This window comes from Polypterus senegalus, chromosome 4 (assembly GCF_016835505.1).
Source record: "Polypterus senegalus isolate Bchr_013 chromosome 4, ASM1683550v1, whole genome shotgun sequence".
In the NCBI taxonomy this organism is placed as follows: Eukaryota; Metazoa; Chordata; class Cladistia; order Polypteriformes; family Polypteridae; genus Polypterus; species Polypterus senegalus.
This window is the reverse complement of record NC_053157.1, coordinates 35,538,280-35,558,387: the sequence shown is the minus strand read 5'-3', so window position 1 is coordinate 35,558,387 and position 20,108 is coordinate 35,538,280. Positions and strand designations below refer to the sequence as shown.

Genomic DNA, 20,108 nt, shown 5'->3' with positions numbered 1-20,108 from the left:
CCTGCATACTAAATCTATACTAATAAAAGGCAAAGCCCTCACTGACTCACTCACTCACTGACTCATCACTAATTCTCCAACTTCCCGTGTAGGTAGAAAGCTGAAATTTGGCAGGCTCATTCCTTATAGCTTACTTACAAAAGTTGGGCAGGTTTCATTTTGGAATTCTACGCGTAATGGTCATAACTGGAACCTATTTATTCGTCCATATACTATAATAGACTTCTGCTCGATGCCCGTGGGAGGCAGAGTTACGCCTCCCACGTAATTTAGTGCCTGCCCATATAAGGCCGTCCGTCAGCGGCAATCCAATAGAAACACTGCCGCTAAATATTCATGGGTGAAGGACTGTGCTTATGCAGAGGAAGATGAGATGGTCAGGGTGGTGTTTGGCACAAACTCAGCAAAACTGCGAGAGAAAGTTTTAAGTCCTGGGTCTTAGCTAACATTAAATACAGCTGTGGACATCGCACGAGATGGCACCAGCACAGCTGGGAACCTTCGATGCATGTACATCGAGCGGCTCACGTGAACTGACGCAGTGCACAGACAAAAAGCAACAGTTCCAAAGAGTGCTGAACAAAAACCGAATTACAAACTGAGAAGGTGCAAAAGGGCATGGAAAGCCAAAAAAGCAGCTGAAATCTGCTGGTATTTAGAAAGCTATCCTACCCCTTTTAAGGGTAAATCAATATCAGCTGGTTTAGTCCTAACTGGTGACCTAAAAAAGAAGGTTTCTCATTACCAAGGTGTTACACAAGAAGCATCTCATGATGGGTAAAAGCAAAGACCTCTCTCAAGACCCTTGCAACCTTACTGTTGCAAAACATACTGATGGCACTGGTTACAGACACATTTCTAAACTTCTGAATGTTCCAGTGAGCACAGCTGGGGCCATAATCTGGAAATGGAAAGAACATCAATTCACCATAAACCGTCCTCGACCATGTGCTCCTCACAAGAATTCTGACAGAGTCAAAAGAATAATTGGAAAAGTTGTCCAAGAGCCAAGTCCACTCATGGAGAACTTCAGAAAGACCTGGAATTAGCAGGTACAGTTTAAAAAAAAAAAAAAAAAACAATAAGTAATACACTCAACCACCATGGCCTCTATGCACGCTCACCGTGCAAAGTTTAAAGTTTGCTGCACAACATTTGGACAAGCCAATGAAATACTGGGAGAATATAGTCTGGTCAGATGAGACCAAAAATTGAACTCTTTGGATGTTACTGCACACACCATGTCTGGAGGAGAAATGGCTTTGCACATCACCCAAAAAACACCCCAAAACACTGGCAGGCTTCATATAATAGAAGGAAGGATGAATGAATGAAGAAATGTACCGGGACATTCTTGATAAGAATCTGCTGCCATCTACCAGGATGCTGAAGATGAAATGAGGGTGGACATTCAACAAGACATTGATCCCAAACACACGGCCATGGAAACTCAATTGGTTTCAGAGAAAGAAAATAAAGCTGCTAGAATGGCCAAGTCAGTCACCCAACTAGAAAATCTATGGAAAGAACTGAAGATCAGAGTTCAGAGACGAGGTCCCCAGAACCTTCAAGATCTGAAGACGGTTTGTGTGGAAGAATAAGCCAAAAATCACACCTGAGCAATGCATGCGACTAGTTTTCCATACTGGAGGCATCTTGATGCTGTCATTACCAACAAAGGCTTTTCTATTAAGTATTAAATAAATTTCAGTAAGCTTGTTCAATAGTAATTCTGGGTCATTCCACTTTATTACACAACTTAAATCAAAACAAATAAGACCATAAATTATTTGTATATGTGGATTACTTGGGTTGTTACTGACATCTTGTGAACATTTCACGTCAATACTCACATTAGAAATATCTTTACTGAGACAAACGTTGATGTATTCAGTATAACTGGATCACTCCTTTTTAATATTCAAAATTAAAGAAACATTAATGAAGTAACTGGCTGGAATGAAAATGCAACAACATGCTAATTGAGAAGCAGTTGTTCCTAAACACTCCCAGTATATCATCCCTTTTCAAGCCACCCATTTGTGGCAAAGGAGGAATCAATCCTGGACGGGATGCCAGTATATCAGAGAGCATTTTCTCACGCATGGTGTAGCATTAAGAATTGTTAAATCTTTGGGAGGAGAACTGAAGGAAAATCCTAGGGACGCTGAGAGTGGGTGTAAACTTTACTTAGGCAATTAGATACCGTTTGTTAATGTTAGTTTTTTTGACTGCAACCCAGCGCATCTCCAGTTACGTTAGATTCGTTTTACGTCGCATTGCTGCTTGTTTTCCAATTGGGCTCGTTGTGATATTTCATAAATAAACTAGCTGCTTGAAAAATATAAATATAACAAATAGATGTAACTCAAAACTGAAAAAAGCCCATCTTCTGATTTCTTAAAACTGAAAACCTGCTTACTGATTTGAAGGTTTTTTTCTGTAACGACTGAAAACGTCAACAGAAAGCAAACAGCACAGTACACCGAGACGTCTTCATGCACACTTGTCCTCTAAGCAGAGGACAGACCCCAAAACATCCGGCTCCCAAAGGTAAAGAGGTAGCGGCGTCACGAGAAGGTGCTTAGCTGAGCCTTTCACAGAGGCACGGCCCCATACTGGTAAGCAAGGCGGCGCGACTCCGCTAGTTATGCAAGTAAATGAGTTCACATTCAGCGGGTTGTATAACAACTTGCAGCGCAGTTTTAGAGGGCGCCCCTGCGCAAGGCCGACGAAGGTCGGGATTGCCGAGCCTTTTTTAAAAAGACGGCAAGTGAACCTAAATGCTGCATTGTTGTCGCGCGTTCATTCTGTATGCTCAGGGAAGCAGAAGCCTGTTTGTACACCGGCTTTAAAAACCAAACTCAAATCTTGAACTTGACTTTTTTCTGTTTCGGTGAAGCAAGTCGTTACATACCATTACACCAAATGCCGCACCCCTTACATCAATACTGCAAAAATCGACCGATGCAACAACAAACTGCTTTCATGCATCCAAGAAAACAAAACAAGTAAAGGTCTACTGATACTGAATGTTAATTCGATGCTTTTTTCTACTCTCTTAAGTTGCATCACACTTCGTGAATGAAAGCGCCAGCCGGGAGCTCAAATATCGCCAATTACTGATCTACCAGTAATCCGGGAAGCTGACGCATTGTAACGAAAAGCCCGCAAGGCGTACACCTCAGCTCCACGTTAATTTCATTTGCTTTTGTTTATTTCCCCCACCATTGTAACTTACATTGAAGTAACAGCCGGCATGCACTTCCCTGGACAGCCATATTGCGTTATATATAGATAATATCCTGCTTCCTTCTGGGAAACTGCGTGCACCTTCAGTCAGAAAGCCGGTACTCTCTCTGTCTGCAGTGCACGATTGTGCAGATGCTATGCAGCGCAGTTTCATACACTGTATTCCGAATTTCGAAAGGTCCACACTAGAAGCACCATTCCATGAGCCCCTGGGTGTATACGAGACAGGACACGGAGAGGTGGCACCCCGTCACCAAATACCCGTCATTAACTTACCGCCAATGAGAACACGGAGGAATTCTGCAGATCCCGCCCAGTTCCGCCCACACCGGGAGATTGCAAAGGCATGCGTCTGTTGCGAGTGTCAGATAAAAAACTTACCGACTCATTGTGTTAACAGCAGCCGGCAATCCAGCTATACTTAAAAATTTATGGGACAATTTTACACTATGTATATAAATGAAAAAGTGTGTTTGTTTATTTGCCTACTTTATCTTTTTGTTCAAAATATGATATGATTCAATTACAGTATGAAGCAAAAAAATCCAGCCAAAATATTTTATATTTAAAATTATTTATCTGTGAATTTATAGAGACATGAAAAAATGTAATATTAAAAGAGGTGAGCCTTTTGAACTTCGAAAAGCCAACGGTAATTAAGAAGTGACATGAGTGAAGTGTTTAAAATTATGAAATAAATTAGAACAGTAGATCGAGGCTGGTACTTTTAAATGATTTCAATAAGAACACGGAGGCACATTTGGAAACTTATGGGTAAGTTTTGCACAAACATTAATTTTTTTTCTTCACACAGGGCACTATAGACACACGGCATTAAATACCAACTAGTTTGGAGGGCAGTTGAAACTCTAGGGAAATGCAAAATTCAAGTTAATGATATTTTGAAGGAATCAGATGGCAGAACTGTCTTAACAGCATCATGGACCCCGGTCAGAGTAGTGCCCTGGAACCCCCTGTTTTGATAGCAAAACAGAAACATAAATAGTCATCGTAAACATCATGGGACCTTATGCTCCTGGTGCCCTCAGCCAGTCCCCATATATTAAGACGGCCCTGTCGGGTGGATGAGCTTTGTTGAGCTGAATGTCCTGTTCTCGTAAAATTGCTTCTGATGCTCTAATTACAATCAATAGAAATAAACACTGACGCTACAAACATATCAAGAATGTCTTGAGCTTTTAAACCAAGTCAAGATTGTGTGTGGCTTCCCTTGGAATGCTAAATTGAAGCCATTTCAAATAAAATGCATCCAAGCCATGGACATAACTCTTGTTGGATGATAACTATTTGTTTTTAATAACATAAATGTTGTTAACTGGTGGAGATGATACATGCCACAACAAGGCTCTGTCACTTTTTAATTGAGAGGATCTAAATGCTGCTTTTACTAAATCGGCATGGAAATGAGGCTTTATCTTTTTCACAGGTCTGTCTTTAAAACCCATATTACAAAACTGTTTAAAATCAGTGTTATTCTATATGAAAATAATTATTATTTAAGTTATTATACACTCATTGAGCAACTTATTAGGAACATCTGTACACCTGCTTATCTAGTCAAGTATCTAATTAGCCAATCATGTAATAGCAGCTCAGTGCCTAAAATTATGCAGATACATGTCAAGAGCTGAAGTTAATGTTCAAACACCACAATGGGATTTTGACTGTGACATTATTGTTAATGTCAAACTGTCTGGTTTCAGTATTTTTGGAACTGCTGATCTCCTTGATTTTATTACACATCAGACTCTAGACTTTACTCAGAATGGTGCAAAAACCATCTAGTCAGTGGCAGTTCTGTCTGAAACAACCTCGTTGATGGTAGAGGTTTGAGGAGAATGGCCAGACTGGTTCAAGGTGACAGAAAGGCTATTGTAAGTCTGATAACCACTCTATACAACTGTGGTGAGCAGAAAAACATCTCAGAGTGCAGAACATGGCAAACATTGAGACAGATAGATTACAACAGCAGAAGACCATGTCCGGTTCAATTCCTGTCAGCCAAGAACAGAAAGATGAGACTGCAGCAGACACAGGCTCACCAAAACTGGACAGTTGAAGACTGGAAAAATGCAAACTGTTCTGATTAATTTTGAATTCTAATTAAGCACACAGATGGCAGAGTTTGGTACCAACAGCTTGAATCCATGTACCCAACCTGCCTTGTGTCAAAAGTTTAGGCTGGTGGTGGTGCTGTAATGGAGAGGGGAACGTTTTCCTAGCAAACTAATTAAAATGAGTCCATCACTACTTGAATGCCACAGCCTATTTAGTATCATTGCTGACCATGTGCATCCCTTGATGGCCACAATTTACCCATCTTCTGTTATTCATAGGCTGTTTAAGCCATTCTACATGCAGCTTTCAATCAATTCACAATGCATTAAAGAACTAGAAAGTAAAACCACATATATCAACACTTGTTCTTAAGCCATTACACTGGCTGATATTAAAATCCTCCTTCTTACATACACTCAGTGGCCACTTTATTAGGTACATCGTGCTACTACTGGCATGGACCAACATTTGCTTTCAGAACTGCCACAGTTGTTCAAGGCATAGATTCAATAAGGTGTTGGAAACATTCCTCAGGGATTTTGGTCCATACTGACCTGACAGCATCATACAGTTGCTGTAGATTTGTCAGCTGCACATCCATGTGCAAATCTCCCTTTCCACCACATTCCAATAGTGCTCTATTGAATTAAGATCTGGTGAATGGGGAGGCCATTTGAGTATAGTGAACTCACTGTCATGTTCAAGAAACCATTTTGTGAGGATCTGAGCTTTATGACATGATGTGTTATCATAAACAGATGGACATGGTCAGCAAAAATACTCAGGTAGGCTGTGGCACTTAAACGAGGCTCAGTTGGTACTAAGGGCCCAAAGTGTGCCAAGAAAATATCCCCTAAACCATTACATCACCACTACCAGCCTGAACCATTGACACAAGACAGGATGGATCAATGCTTTCATGTTGCTGAAACCAAATTGCAACCTTACCATCCGAATGTCACAGCAGAAATTAAGACTCATCAGACTAATTGTTCTGTTGTTCAATATTGGTGAGCTCATGTGAATTGTAGACTCGGATGCCTGTTCTTAGCTGACGGGGAGCACCCGATGTGGTCTCATGCTGCTATAGTCCATCTGCTTCAAGGTTTGACATGTTGTGCATTCAGAGATGGTCTTCTGCATTCCTCGGTTGTAACAGAGTGGTTACTTGAGTTACTGTTACCTTTCTATCAGCTCAAACCAGTCTAGCCATTTTCCTCTGACTTATTCAACAAGAAATTTTCACCCAGACAACTGCCACTCACTGGATATTTTCCCTTTTTCGGACCATTCTCTGTAAACCCTAGCGATGGCTGTGTGTGAAATTCTCAGTAGATCAGCAATTTCTGAAATACTCAGACCAACCTGTCTGGCACCAACAACCATGCCATATTCAGTCATTTCAATCACCTTTCTTCCCCATTCTGATGCTCAATTTGAACGTAAATGGGTTGTCTTGACAAGGTCTACATGAGTTACTGCCACATGATTGGCTGATTAGGTATTTGCGTTAACAAACACTTGTACCAAATAAATTGGCCAGGTATAAAGCCTTACATGGCCTCATTCCTACTTAATTTTTCTGAACCTATCTTTACATACAGACCAGAGCACACTTTAAGATACTCAAGATGTCAGTCTTCTAATGAATCCAAGGATTAATTAAACAACAGTTGGAGGTCAGATGTTTAGCTACACAATCCCAAAGTTGTATAAGAGATGCCCATTCAGATTAACCTTTTAAATCCAGAGTAAAAACTAATTAGTTTATCACACCCCAGTTACAGCTGTGGATTAGGTGATCTTATTGTATTCCTGTTTCTTAGTCTTTTTCAACAAGAATTTAAGTATTATAATAATTATGAGTTGAATCCAGTAGAACATCTTCAGGATGAGGTATAAAGGAAGGTTTGCAGCATCAATGTATGGCAAAACAATCTACAGGAACGGTCTGTTGATATCAATATTAGTACTGGCTAAACTCTAAAGAATGTTTCCAGCACATTTCTGATTCTATTGCAATTCACAATTACACATTCCTGTGGATTAACTTTTTAGGTATTGTCCAATGAGAACCCGCTTGTACTAACAGCACTAAGGATAGGTGCCAGAATATGGAAAGAGTGAAGGACCTGGAACTGAAAGCATAATCTTAAAACAAAATGTAATTAATTAAAATTGTCAAATTGATAACCAAAATTCAAAGTTAAAAAAACAGGTTCAGGATCAAGGAAAACTCAAAGAATAGCAAGCACCATTGATTTTCAGCTTCTGATAACTCCAGCCATAACAACCATTATATCTTGACAACAGAACTCAAAATGGCATCAGGGAAAAATGACAAAATAGTTTTCATTAACATAAATGTTCTCATGGAAACATAATAAGTTTGAAATTCTTAATATTCCAAATGTTAGCATTGACTTGAAGTGAAGAGAAAGAAATGTGGTGAAGAACTAAAACATTCACAAAGAAGTGATGATCATAACACTGCTAAGCTACAGCAGAAGCTCCTTCTCATGCTGATCTCTCATAATTTAATTAACCTTACCTTTGGGTGATATGACAAAATCTCCAGTGAGGACAAGAACCAGGTAGAGAAGTTGTGTGTAATGCTTCTAAAATCCAAGGGTGCCACCTCCACTCTATGGAGTCACTATGCTCCAGTACGGCCTGAAAAGGCCTAAAAACTTCTTAACTAAATCACCAGAAAATGCCATTGTCAGTTTACCCTACTGCCTCGCAAATGACTTACTGTATGTTGAGCTAGACATGATGGCCAGCTTCCCTAACATCACTTACTTGCAAGCTGGTATGCATTAACTTATTATTTTGTCCATAGTGTGTCCTAGGGAAAATGAATTAATTCCTTTACCTTATTATAGTAAGAAATAATGGTAGTATTGTGCCACCAAGCTGCCCAAGATATTATAGAGAGATGGAGAAACCAACTGCAGTAGAGCTAGAGATGGTTTTATTAAGCGTGACCTATAGAATAGAGAAGCAGTTGCAGGAGTGTGTATGTTTTACTAAGTGGCGGTAAATTGAGGCCTACATGTTTGGTGTATCTGCAACCCTATCCTCACCCATGACCAGGGCCTATGGAAAGTGACTTAAGCAATGAATTTGTGAGTACTATCAGCTTTATAGGGTTGATGAAGCTCATTGTACAAGATGGAGTTAGTATGACAAAATCTGGGCTGGACCATACAGTAGATTTACTGCTACTCTGGTTTGAAACCATACAGTTGTAAGTGATTATGACATCCAAAGAAGATTCTTCTAGTTTCCACAGAGGTTATACCAGTGGTAGCCTATTAGACATCAGGGCACCCCAAGACACTCTTGAGGAGCATCTTTAAAAGCTGGCACGTTAATTTTTCAGAAGAGACTAGTTATACTAGTTTTCTGTAACCTTCCCCAGATTTGTGCCTCGAGACAATCCTGTCTCTAAGGTCTACAGACAATTCCTTTGATTTCATGCTTGGTTTGTGCTCTGACATGAACAGTCAACTGTGGGACCTTATACAGACAGGTGTGTGCCTTTCCAAATCATGTCCAATCAACTGAATTTACCACAGGTGGACTCCAATTAAGCTTCAGAAACATCTCAAGGTTGATCAGGGGAAACAGGATGCATCTGAGCTCAATTTTGAGCTTCATGGCAAAGGCTGTGAATACTTTATGCACATGTGATTTCTCAGTTTTTATTTTATTTTTAATATATTTGCAAAACCCTCAAGTAAACTTTTTTCACATTGCCATTATGGGGTGTTGTGTGTAGAATTCTGAGGAAAAAAAATGAATTTAATCCATTTTGGAATAAGGCTGAAACATAACAAAATGTGGAAAAAGTGATGTGCTGTGAATACTTTCCGGAAGCACTGTAGCTTTTGGAAACAGAGGAGGTTGGTCTGGACTGCTCGGCCTGTTTCCAACAATACACATCATTAACCAGGACAAGGAGATGAAAACTGAGAAAGGACCATTCTTTAAGATATGACCAAAGACTGCTATGCAGGCCCTTTTAATAAACCAATGATAAATTGATCAAAATACATAGAAGATATCATTAATGAGATATCCAGAAGGGTTTTTTAAAAACAAACATAGTACCCCTACATTCCAAACCCTTTTGAATATACTGATTATCTTGTAGTTGTGCGACCACCAGCCCCCCCAATCCGGCACAACCCAATTCTTAAGGCTGTAATGTCATTATGCTGTTCCTGCTGATAGGAGCTTATCTAGCACTTGCCGGTGGATTCTATCTCTAAGGGTGAACACCCAGTGCCTGCTAACAGGTTTGCACTGGACAGCTGCACTGCCAACATCTTTGGGTGGTGCCAGAGCATAAATGGGCGAGTACCAACTGTTCACTTGTTAGCTTTCTGAACTTTGTGATTGCCAGCTCATCACATTATCACAGTTAAGGGAAGAAATTACAAACATCCCAAATTTTAACACTAATTTTTCTCAGGTCCAAAAACCAGATTGTTCAAAGATATGCATTCTGTGAGTCAGGTAGGTATATACACTTTTTCAGTCTTTTTCTTTTAACACTTGCACCTTCTTAGATACTTTAAATTATTTACTTATTTGATACCATAAAATAATTTAAACCTTAGCGGAGACATTTCTTCTAAGACATTTTTGCCCTGACCCAAAGCTCATGCTACAGTCCTGTCAAGTTCTAGTCTCTCCATGATTGCTAATTTATGGTACAAAGAGCAAGTTATGTGTCAAAGGACCTTTTAAAACTTGCCTTTACAGTATCCCATAGATTAATTGTATTCCTCATTCCAATTTCCAAAAGCCATTTCTTACATTGTTTTTCCAAATTTTGTATATTAAAAATGGTTTCTTCATTTCCAACATTCAAAATTCAGGCTGAAGAAATCAGATTTACTTACCTATAAAAATGTTTTGAGCTTAGAACAACTTTTTATCCTGTTGTAGTTTTTATCTTTTAGACAGCCAACATTAAATTTTAAATATCATCATATATTGCATGTGACTGAAAAATGAAGTGGCTTATTTTTACCTACTACTGTCTTCATTCTGTCACTGTTATAGAAAAATGATAGGGTCGTTAAGATTATCAGTTTAATTTTGTTGATCACATTGTAGTTACACTACCAGTCAAAAGGTAAGCAGTAAACTGGCAGAGGTTTAAATTAGGAAAAAAAGGAAATATCAGAATACTACAAATGGGCCAATTCATGCTTAAAACAACTTAAAACTCATCTGTTCAGGAAGGCTTTGACATTAACCTAACATTCTGCCCCCCTTGTTTGTATGTTATACCACAAATTATACTATTTATTCAGACTTTGTTTCTAGCATTGAATTTAGTATTTTACTCTGGTTTAGTCTTTAACCTACTTAATGCTTTGTATATCCTGTATTTATATTTTAGTGTTCTATGCAGAAAATATTTGCGTCCAATGAATATACCCAGCTGTTCTTTTTGCGAGTCTGTGACGCGCCTTGAGCATCCAGACATGTAGGCACGTGCGTTTGCTCACAGTGAGGAGTTTGACTGTTTTCATAGAAAGCAACTATTAGACAGTCCTAAATATTTGTTCATCATTTTTCCAGTAATAACTTTTTTGTCCTTGCTATCTCTTTCTGGTATCCATCCTGGTGGTCTGTGACACCTTAACCCAACTGAAGTACTCTGCAGGCACTTTTGATGCCATGAAGGTTGAAGCATACTACCACTATAATGATATGTGAAGTACTGTACTGAATCTTATACGACTTTTTATCATACAGTAGTGTGTAAAAGTATTTAAACTCCTTGAAATTTACTGCATAACAAAAGATTTGTGAACATATTTATCCATCCAATATTTTTAATGTGAACCCTTTTCTGTAGATAACTGAAGAAGAAAAACTGAAAAGTTAGTGTCTGCATAAGTACTTAAACCACTGTGTTTTGGAAGTTCCAGATTCACACAAATTAAATTAATCACAAAAGAATTGTCATTTGACAGTCATAATTAAACATAATTAGGAACTACTTGTGAGTCCTTTATATTTCTGGTAATAAAAAGCACCCATTGTGAGGGCCATAGTCTTTATTGAACATCACTGCAAAAATGAGGAAAAAGGAACATTCTGCTGATGTGAGAAGCAAAGTCATTGAAACACAAGGCAAGAAATGGCTACAGAAAAATATCAAAGAGCCTGAATGTCCTGAAAACCACTGCTGCAACCATCATCAGAAAGTGGAAGGTTCATCACGGCATCCAAACGCTTAATAGAACAGGCCATTCCTCAAAAATAATCATCAGAGCAGGAAGTCAACCTCTGAGAGAGGCTACTAAAAATCGAGCCATCACTCTCAGAATTCTGTAATGCTCATCAACTAAAACTGGAGTGAAGGTGCATGGGTCCACAATTTTAAGAGCTCTCCATAAAACAGGAACCTATGGGAGGGTGCCGAGGAAGCAGCTATTTGTTAAGAAGATCCACATAAAAGCATGTATGGCATTTGCTACGAAGCATGGGAAAGACACAGTTAAGATGTGGGAGAAGGTTTTATGGTCAGAGGAGATCAAAATAGAACTTTTTAGCCAGACGTCAAAAAGGTATGTGTGGCGTAAAACTAACACTGCCCATACCTCAAGAAATACCACACCTACGGTGAAATATGGTGGTGGTAGCATCATGCTAGGGTGATACTTTCATATGTTGGGACTGAGAATCTTGTCAGAGTTGAAGGGACAATGGATGGACACAAATACTGCACGATATTGCAGGAGAGCTTGTTCCAGTCTGCTATGAACCCATGGCTTGGGAGAAGATTCATCTTTCAACCTGAAATTATCCTAAAGCATAAGGCCAAAGAGATACTGGAGTAGCTCAAAAACTGAAATGTGAATGTTTGAGAATTGCCAAGTCAAAGCCCTCATTTGTAACCCTATTGAGAATCTGTGGCACTATTTAAGAACTCCTGTCTTGTGGTGCAATCCCACCAACCTAGATCTAAATAAATTCTGCCAAAAAGAATGAGGGAGAATCACTTCGGAACAATGTGCAAAACTGGTACATACTTGCCCCAAAAGAATTAAGGATGTTACTGCAGAAAAAGGGTTCTCAACAAAAGTATTAATGCATTGGGCTTGAATACTTATGTGCAAACACTAACTCTAAGTTTTCTTGTTTAGTTAAATATCTGCAGAAAATGGTTTGTTTTGACTTTGGAAATGTATTGTTACAGTTTTAAGAGTTCACATTAAAATACTGAATGGATAAATACGTGTACAAATATTTTGTCATGCATAAAATTATGATGACTTTCAAAGGGATTGACTATTTTTGACGGCCCTATATTCTGGTAAGAGTGCCATTCGAAGCCTATTTGGAGCCTTTGGCAGGTGTTCAGTATTATTAGACTTTGCAGGTTTGGATGGGATTAGGAGTCTCCTTGGTTTCCTTTGTGTATATATACCACAGACTTCAAAGAGTGGGGGCCTCTTGGAGTATGGAGGATGAACACTTTTACTTTCATAAATGGCACCCAGCACAACAGCACAGAATTTGTATCATCAGAGTCTAATGACCAGTTGAGGTATTCGGGGGGGAGTGGGGGGATTGGGCAGAATGTCCAGGAAAGACTGGGTAGTCATCTTGCCTGAGAAGCTCTAGAGATTTTTTTTTTCTCTAGCATTCCCTCCTGCTGGAGTTCTTGTTGTGCTTTCCCTTCTGGACATCTGACTATAGCATATGTTATAAACTGGAAACTAACTTTTGCCATTTTAACCTTTAACAAAGTAGAGATTCCTCCATCTTACCTTGTGTCTAACTTTTAGTTTTTAAAATTTGTAATTCACTTTTGAGCTTCATCTGTGTAAAAAAAAAAGTTCCATATAAATAAATGTGGGGTTTATTTTATGGTTAATGATTTCAGTTTCCCATCTTTTTATTTCCTTTGTAAGTATTTACTAACAGATTAAGCCTAAATAAGAGGGTACTGGTTACAAATGGGAGGAGCACAGGGGTGCTGTGCTTAGTCCTGCTACCTCACAGCTTGGGAAAATTCAGCATCATCATTATGATAATAGGCAAGTTTAAGCTGGTCCTTTCTAAACAAGTGTGAGTCTGTGCGAGAATGGACTCAGTGATGTACTTTCATGCAATTTGTGGCAGACTCCGGCTTGTGTCCAATGTAAGTTGTTAAAAGTCCAGCTCTCTGCAAACACCTTTGATATAAACAACTAATGCAAAGACAGATGGATGACTAAATGGCAGCTTGAAGTACCCTTAACTGTAATTGTTAAAGGCACCATAGAAAATAAAACTCAGTAATATTGGCCTGTGCAGTTATCAAAGAATAGAACGGTTGATGAGGTCAGACTGATTTTCTTGAAAACTAAACAGTATCTACCAAGAACTTTGCTGTTTAAGCAAGAGACAGTTCTCAGTACCTAAAATGAATGAACCATAAAATCTACAACTTGGACTTTTGAGATAACATTTTATATTAGCAATGATTATTTTTTCTGAAGTTAAAACTCCAGAATCAATGACTTTTTAGAAAACTCCTTGCACGAATGGCACATATACTATAGTGAGTGTACAATGGCCATACTGTATAGTTGTCATGATTAAAACATTTTAAATATACAAAACCAACATTTGAAATAAGGTGATATTTTTGGTTATAACTGACCATAAATATCATGTTTTAAAGTGGCTGGGGGGATTTACCAGTTTTCTAGTGACTACATTATTAAACAAAGAGGCAAAAGATAAGGGCATGTATAGTAGTTGAAAAAAGGGTCCACACATATTATCACACCTTATGGGAAGAGAAGAAAGACATCAGAAGGGAAACATTAAAAATCACAGGAGAATATATAATACAGCAGAGAAGACCTTCCAGCCATAAAATCAACTGAAAAAGTTTTAGGACGGGGCAATGCTCACTGCTATGCCACCAAGCTCTGAAGAAACTCTAAAACTCCAACATATATTTAAAACATCATGCATTTCTGGATATTATAACATATCACAAAACATTCAATAACTGAACATAAATAAGAAAATGAGGGCAAGACAAGTCATTTGGCACTCATGAACTTACCCAAAATGTGTTCCCTAATAATTGAAACTATTAGGTTTCAAATAATAATGCAATTAAAATGTATCATATATACACTCACCTAAAGGATTATTAGGAACACCATACTAATACGGTGTTTGACCCCCTTTCGCCTTCAGAACTGCCTTAATTCTACGTGGCATTGATTCAACAAGGTGCTGAAAGCATTCTTTAGAAATGTTGGCCCATATTGATAGGATAGCATCTTGCAGTTGATGGAGATTTGTGGGATGCACATCCAGGGCACGAAGCTCCCGTTCCACCACATCCCAAAGATGCTCTGTTGGGTTGAGATCTGGTGACTGTGGGGGCCATTTTAGTACAGTGAACTCATTGTCATGTTCAAGAAACCAATTTGAAATGATTCGAGCTTTGTGACATGGTGCATTATCCTGCTCGAAGTAGCCATCAGAGGATGGGTACATGGTGGTCATAAAGGGATGGACATGGTCAGAAACAATGCTCAGGTAGCCCATGGCATTTAAACGATGCCCAATTGGCATTAAGGGGCCTAAAGTGTGCCAAGAAAACATCCCCCACAGCATTGCACCACCATCACCTGCCTGCACAGTGGTAACAAGGCATGATGGATCCATGTTCTCATTCCGTTTATGCCAAATTTACTCCAAGTTGAATGTCTCAACAGAAATCGAGACTCATCAGACCAGGCAACATTTTTCCAGTCTTCAACTGTCCAATTTTGGTGAGCTCATGCAAATTGTAGCCTCTTTTTCCTATTTGTAGTGGAGATGAGTGGTAGCCGGTGGGGTCTTCTGCTATTGTAGCCCATCTACCTCAAGGTTGTGCATGTTGTGGCTTCACAAATGCTTTGCTGCATACCTCGGTTGTAACGAGTGGTTACTTCAGTCAAAGTTGCTCTTCTATCAGCTTGAATCATTCGGCCCGTTCTCCTCTGACCTCTAGCATCAACAAGGCATTTTCGCCCACAGGACTGCCGCATACTGGATGTTTTTCCCTTTTCACACCATTCTTTGTAAGCCCTAGAAATGATTGTGCATGAAAATCCCAGTAACTGAGCAGATTGTGAAATACTCAGACCGGCCCGTCTGGCACCAACAACCATGCCACGCTCAAAATTGCTTAAATCACCTTTCTTTCCCATTCTGACATTCAGTTTGGAGTTCAGGAGATTGTCTTGACCAGGACCACACCCCTAAATGCATTGAAGCAACTGCCATGTGATTGGTTGATTAGATAATTGCATTAATGAGAAATTGAATAGGTGTTCCTAATAATCTTTTAGGTGAGTGTAAATGTCTATGTGTGGAAGTGTGTGCGTCTGTCCAGCCCGGAAGTGAAAGGTGGAGTCAGGGTAAGGGCTCCACCTCCAAGGAAAAAGAAACTCCATTAGCCACTAATAACACAAGCAAGGCCAGCACGTCAGCAAAACGAAACCTTAGAAGAAAGACAAAGTTGCTTAGCCGCTGTCACACACATGTGATTAGGAGGCAGTCAAAGAGCCTAATGTGAATGAACTATCGTGAGATATGAGTTGGTGATGTGGTACTTACCTGAAAATCTTCTTTCCACAGAAAACCAGAAGAAAAATAATTGCCTCCACTTCCGGGTATAACATCACTTCCGGCCATCCTCAATGACATCACTTCCGACTCTTCCAGATCACATCACTTCCGGCTCACCTCGATGACATTACTTACGGTTCCTGTTCCTAACGTCACTTCCTGTTCCCATAATCTTTTTTGTATAAATCCACCATTTTCACAAAGTAAAACTGTCAAATGTTCTTGCAATTTAAGACTTTGATCTCTTTTTTCATATATTGTCTTAGGGCAATATACGGGGATGGTCCCCAAACCTTTTTTTGGCTCACAAGTTGTTTTTTCACAGGTTAAAAGCCCACAATTGGCGTAGTTGACAAGGATTCTTTTTTTTGGAAAATGTCAGAAGAACAGGACCTGAACACCGTACTGTCTACCATTATGGGCAAACTTCACACATTAAAAGTACAGATGGGCGAGACCAGGACACAGCTAGCTGAAGGTGAGGCCCGTGCAGTCGCATCAGTACGAATGGAGGCCGCTCAGTCATTGCCTATACAACTAACAACTTTAACAGAAGATGACGACATTGATGCATATTTTCTGGTTTTTGAGCGTACCACTAAGCGGAACACATGGCTGAGGTCGGAATGGGCATACCTACTGGCTCTCTACCTGAAGGAGGCGGCGGAGAGAGCCTACTATGATTTAACCGAGGAGCAGGCTGCCGATTATGATGCTCTAAAACTTGAAGTGTTCAATTGCTACGGCATATCAGCGGAACAGCAGGCGAATGAATGGAGGGAGTGGCAGTTTGACCCGGAGAGGCCGGTGAGAACCCAGGCTTTTGAAGCTTGTGGCAAAGTGTGTTGCTGGTTAAGACCAGACATAAATAGTTCACACAAAATGGCCGAACTACTGGCCGCGAGTGGACGATTTACTCGATCGACTGGGGAACGCTCAATTCCTAACTACTCTTGGCATGACGAAAGGGTATTGGCAAATTCCCTTAACAGCCTCCTCTAAAGAAAAAAAACACATTTAGTACCACAAGAGGACATTGGCAATACAGGGTCCTTCCTTTTGGTTTACACGGGGCACCAGCTACCTTCCAACGTCTGGTAGACACACTGTTACAGCCCCACAATTCATTGTGCCACCTACTTGGATGATGTGGTCATTTATTCCGGTACGTATTTAGTATGTAGTGCGGTATGTAGTGCAGGTTAAAATGATACTCTCCACACTAGCGTTGGCAGAGCTTCGTATTAATCCAAAGAAATGCTTTTTTTGATTATATGAAGCCAAGTATTTAGGCTACATGGTGGGTGGGGGTGTTGTTAAACCACAATGTAGTAAAGTTGATGCCATCATTAATTGGCTCCGTCCGATAAATAAGAGGCAAGTTCAAGCTTTTTTGGGGTTAGCAGGTTACTATCGCCATTTTGTACCTCATTACTCCGAAATTGCTGTGCCCTTATCTAATCTCACAAGGAAACAAGCATCTTTGAAAGTGGTATGGGATGATTCGGCTGATAAAGCATTCGGTGACTTAAATTTGGCCCTTACTTCGGCACCTATTTTACGATCTCCAAATTTTTCTCTTCCTTTCATCCTCCAGACCGACACATCGGCCACAGGATTGGATGCCATGCTGAGCCAATGCGTCAACGGTACTGATCATCTTGTTATGTACCTCAGCCGGAAACTGCTGGATCGGGAGACCAAGTATGCCGCAGTGGAGAGGGAAGCCTTGGCGATTAAGTGGGCTATAATGTCCTTAAGGTACTATCTATTGAGGCGTGAATTTACTCTGGTGACAGATCATGCCGCTTTACAGTGGATGGCCCTTCATCGGGAGTCGAATCCACACGTCACTAGGTGGTTTTTGGATCTACAACCTTATCGTTTTAGTGTCATTTATCGTAGGGGTTCCTTGCATGCCAACGCAGATGCTCTCTCCCATGTCCACAACCTCTCGATGCAGGTTGCCCGACCCAAAGGGTCTGGGCCTGGGGGTCATGTCACACACGTGCGATTAGGAGGCAGGCAAAGAGCCTAAAGGTGAGCGAACTATCAAAAGATAGGAGTTGGTCACGTGGTACTTACCTGGATCTCTTCTTTCCACAGAAAATCAGAAGAAAAATAATTGTCTCCACTTCCGGGTATAAAAATGGCCGTGACAACATCACTTCCGACTTCCAGATCACATCACGATGATGTTACTTCCGGTTCCTGTTCCTAATGTCACTTCCTGCCAACCATTTCCTGTTCCCATAATCCTTATTGTATAAATCCACCATTTTCACAAAGTAAAACTGTCAAATGTTCTTGCAATTTAAGACTTTGATCTCTTTTTTCATATATTGTCTTAGGGCAATATACGGGGACGGTCCCCAAACCTTTTTCTTGGCTCACGAGTTGTTTTTTCACAGCTTAAAAGCCCACACCGCTAACATCGGCAAAACGGTATCCCTTTTATTTTTCCTCCCACTGCTAATGCACAAGAAATGCGAGTACATTGGCAAGACTAATCCTCCTTGGAGAGAGATGCCCAGAGTAGTTCCTTTCAATTACCTGATATCTCTACATTTCAGGTTTTTTTCTGACAATTTCAATAGTTTCTAGGATAGGACACTGGGTTTTTTACAGCACGGGCTTACAAATCTAGTAATTAATAATGACAAATGAATGTAATAAATATATGCAACTGCAAAACTGATAAAGTAACTGTAAATGACCCTTCCATTGTAAAATGGTCAACATATTTGAAAGTTTTGGTCTGCTATAAAAAAATGTTAAACCTTCTTACTATTCTAGAGCTACAATCCTGCTTAGAAACCTCATACATGAGCCCAATAGTGATATAATTTAGCTCTACAAAGTACAAAAGTTGCAGATCACACTTTCCACCACAACTTACCATAGCTGCAAAAGATATTCTGAACAATCTGAATGTAAAGGGCAATGATGAAAAAATGCACTTCTATTGGAACACCAAAAATATTCATTTTGTAAAGAAACCTTCCATCTTTACTAAAAAAGACAATATATATATATATATATATATATATATATATATATATATATATATATATATATATATATATATATATATATTACCTACATTAAAATTAACCACATTTCTGTTTTATTCATTGAAAATGTTTGATTTGTACTTTGCACCTCCACAAACAGTAAACTGCACACTGTGCTGCCGAAAATTGTTGAACTTGTTTTAATTTTTCTGCTCTTGGAAATTTTAGAAAACATTCAATTCATAAAGTGAAATATTAGATTCCCAGACAGTATTTTATTTGATCTGATTAAATAGAAGCAAATGTGTCAAAACAAGAGGTAGTAACTGTGGAGAGTTTCAACCATACCAATACATATCATAGCATTTATAACAGAAATTCATTGTGGAAACATAAACATGTCATAGAAAATACAAAGCTCAGATATAAAGATGCTGTTTTACCAGGAGAGGCAGAGGATTTTTTTCTCTCAAGTTAAATGCACTGATTTATTAGCTCAAGCAGTTCTACATGTGTGGTATTTTTCAGAACCTCACAACAGTAAGCGCTATACCAGAGAGCACAAGAGTTGAACCCATCTTTTGAATTTGAATTTAAATTTGTTCATGGAAAATGTATTTCCTTATCTACTTTCTGAGAGTTGTGGGTGAAATCAAGTTCAGGGTCTACAGCGCTGAATAAAGCGTGGGTACAGACATACATCCCTTATGTGGTATCTGTTCAGCAACCAGGTCAAGAATCGCTCTAGTCCCAGACCATAGCCACCATGAGGACAAGTGCCATATTTTCTCTAAAGAGGAAGAGGGGGGAAAAAGTATTAATAATAATAATAATAATAATATCAAATAAATAAAACCATAACTGTGATAGTACATGTAATATAAAAAGAAAATATTTCTAGTTGAGAAAACCAGTATAAATATTTTTGCATGGTGTCAATTAAAAAAAAAAAAGCTTTTATAAATAAGGGCATTAAACAACAAACTTTCATTTGATCTAATTTAAAAATGTTGGTAGTCAATTTACTATTTCAATACAACAATCTTAAGTGTTAACAAGTCTGTGTACAATGCATCAGAAGCAAGATTTCACATACATTTTCTTATA

The 20,108-nt window shown here is 39.2% G+C and overlaps 2 protein-coding genes across 3 annotated transcripts in view; both read right to left on the bottom strand.

Annotated features, from left to right (window-relative positions):
• The window catches only part of fech (ferrochelatase), a 69,035-nt gene extending 65,524 nt beyond the window's left edge, over window positions 1–3,511 (bottom strand). Inside the window, exon 1 of the mRNA XM_039750457.1 lies at window positions 3,242–3,511. Coding sequence (XP_039606391.1) covers window positions 3,242–3,281 — 40 coding nt within the window. The 5' untranslated portion in view covers window positions 3,282–3,511. The remainder of the gene's footprint in view (window positions 1–3,241) is intronic.
• Window positions 3,512–19,186: 15,675 nt separating this feature from the next.
• Window positions 19,187–20,108, bottom strand: part of nars1 (asparaginyl-tRNA synthetase 1) — a 43,402-nt gene continuing 42,480 nt past the window's right edge. For both annotated transcript variants that reach the window (XM_039750455.1, XM_039750454.1), the window contains exon 15: window positions 19,187–19,791. In XM_039750455.1, the coding sequence (XP_039606389.1) occupies window positions 19,660–19,791 (132 nt within the window). In that variant the 3' untranslated portion in view covers window positions 19,187–19,659. The remainder of the gene's footprint in view (window positions 19,792–20,108) is intronic.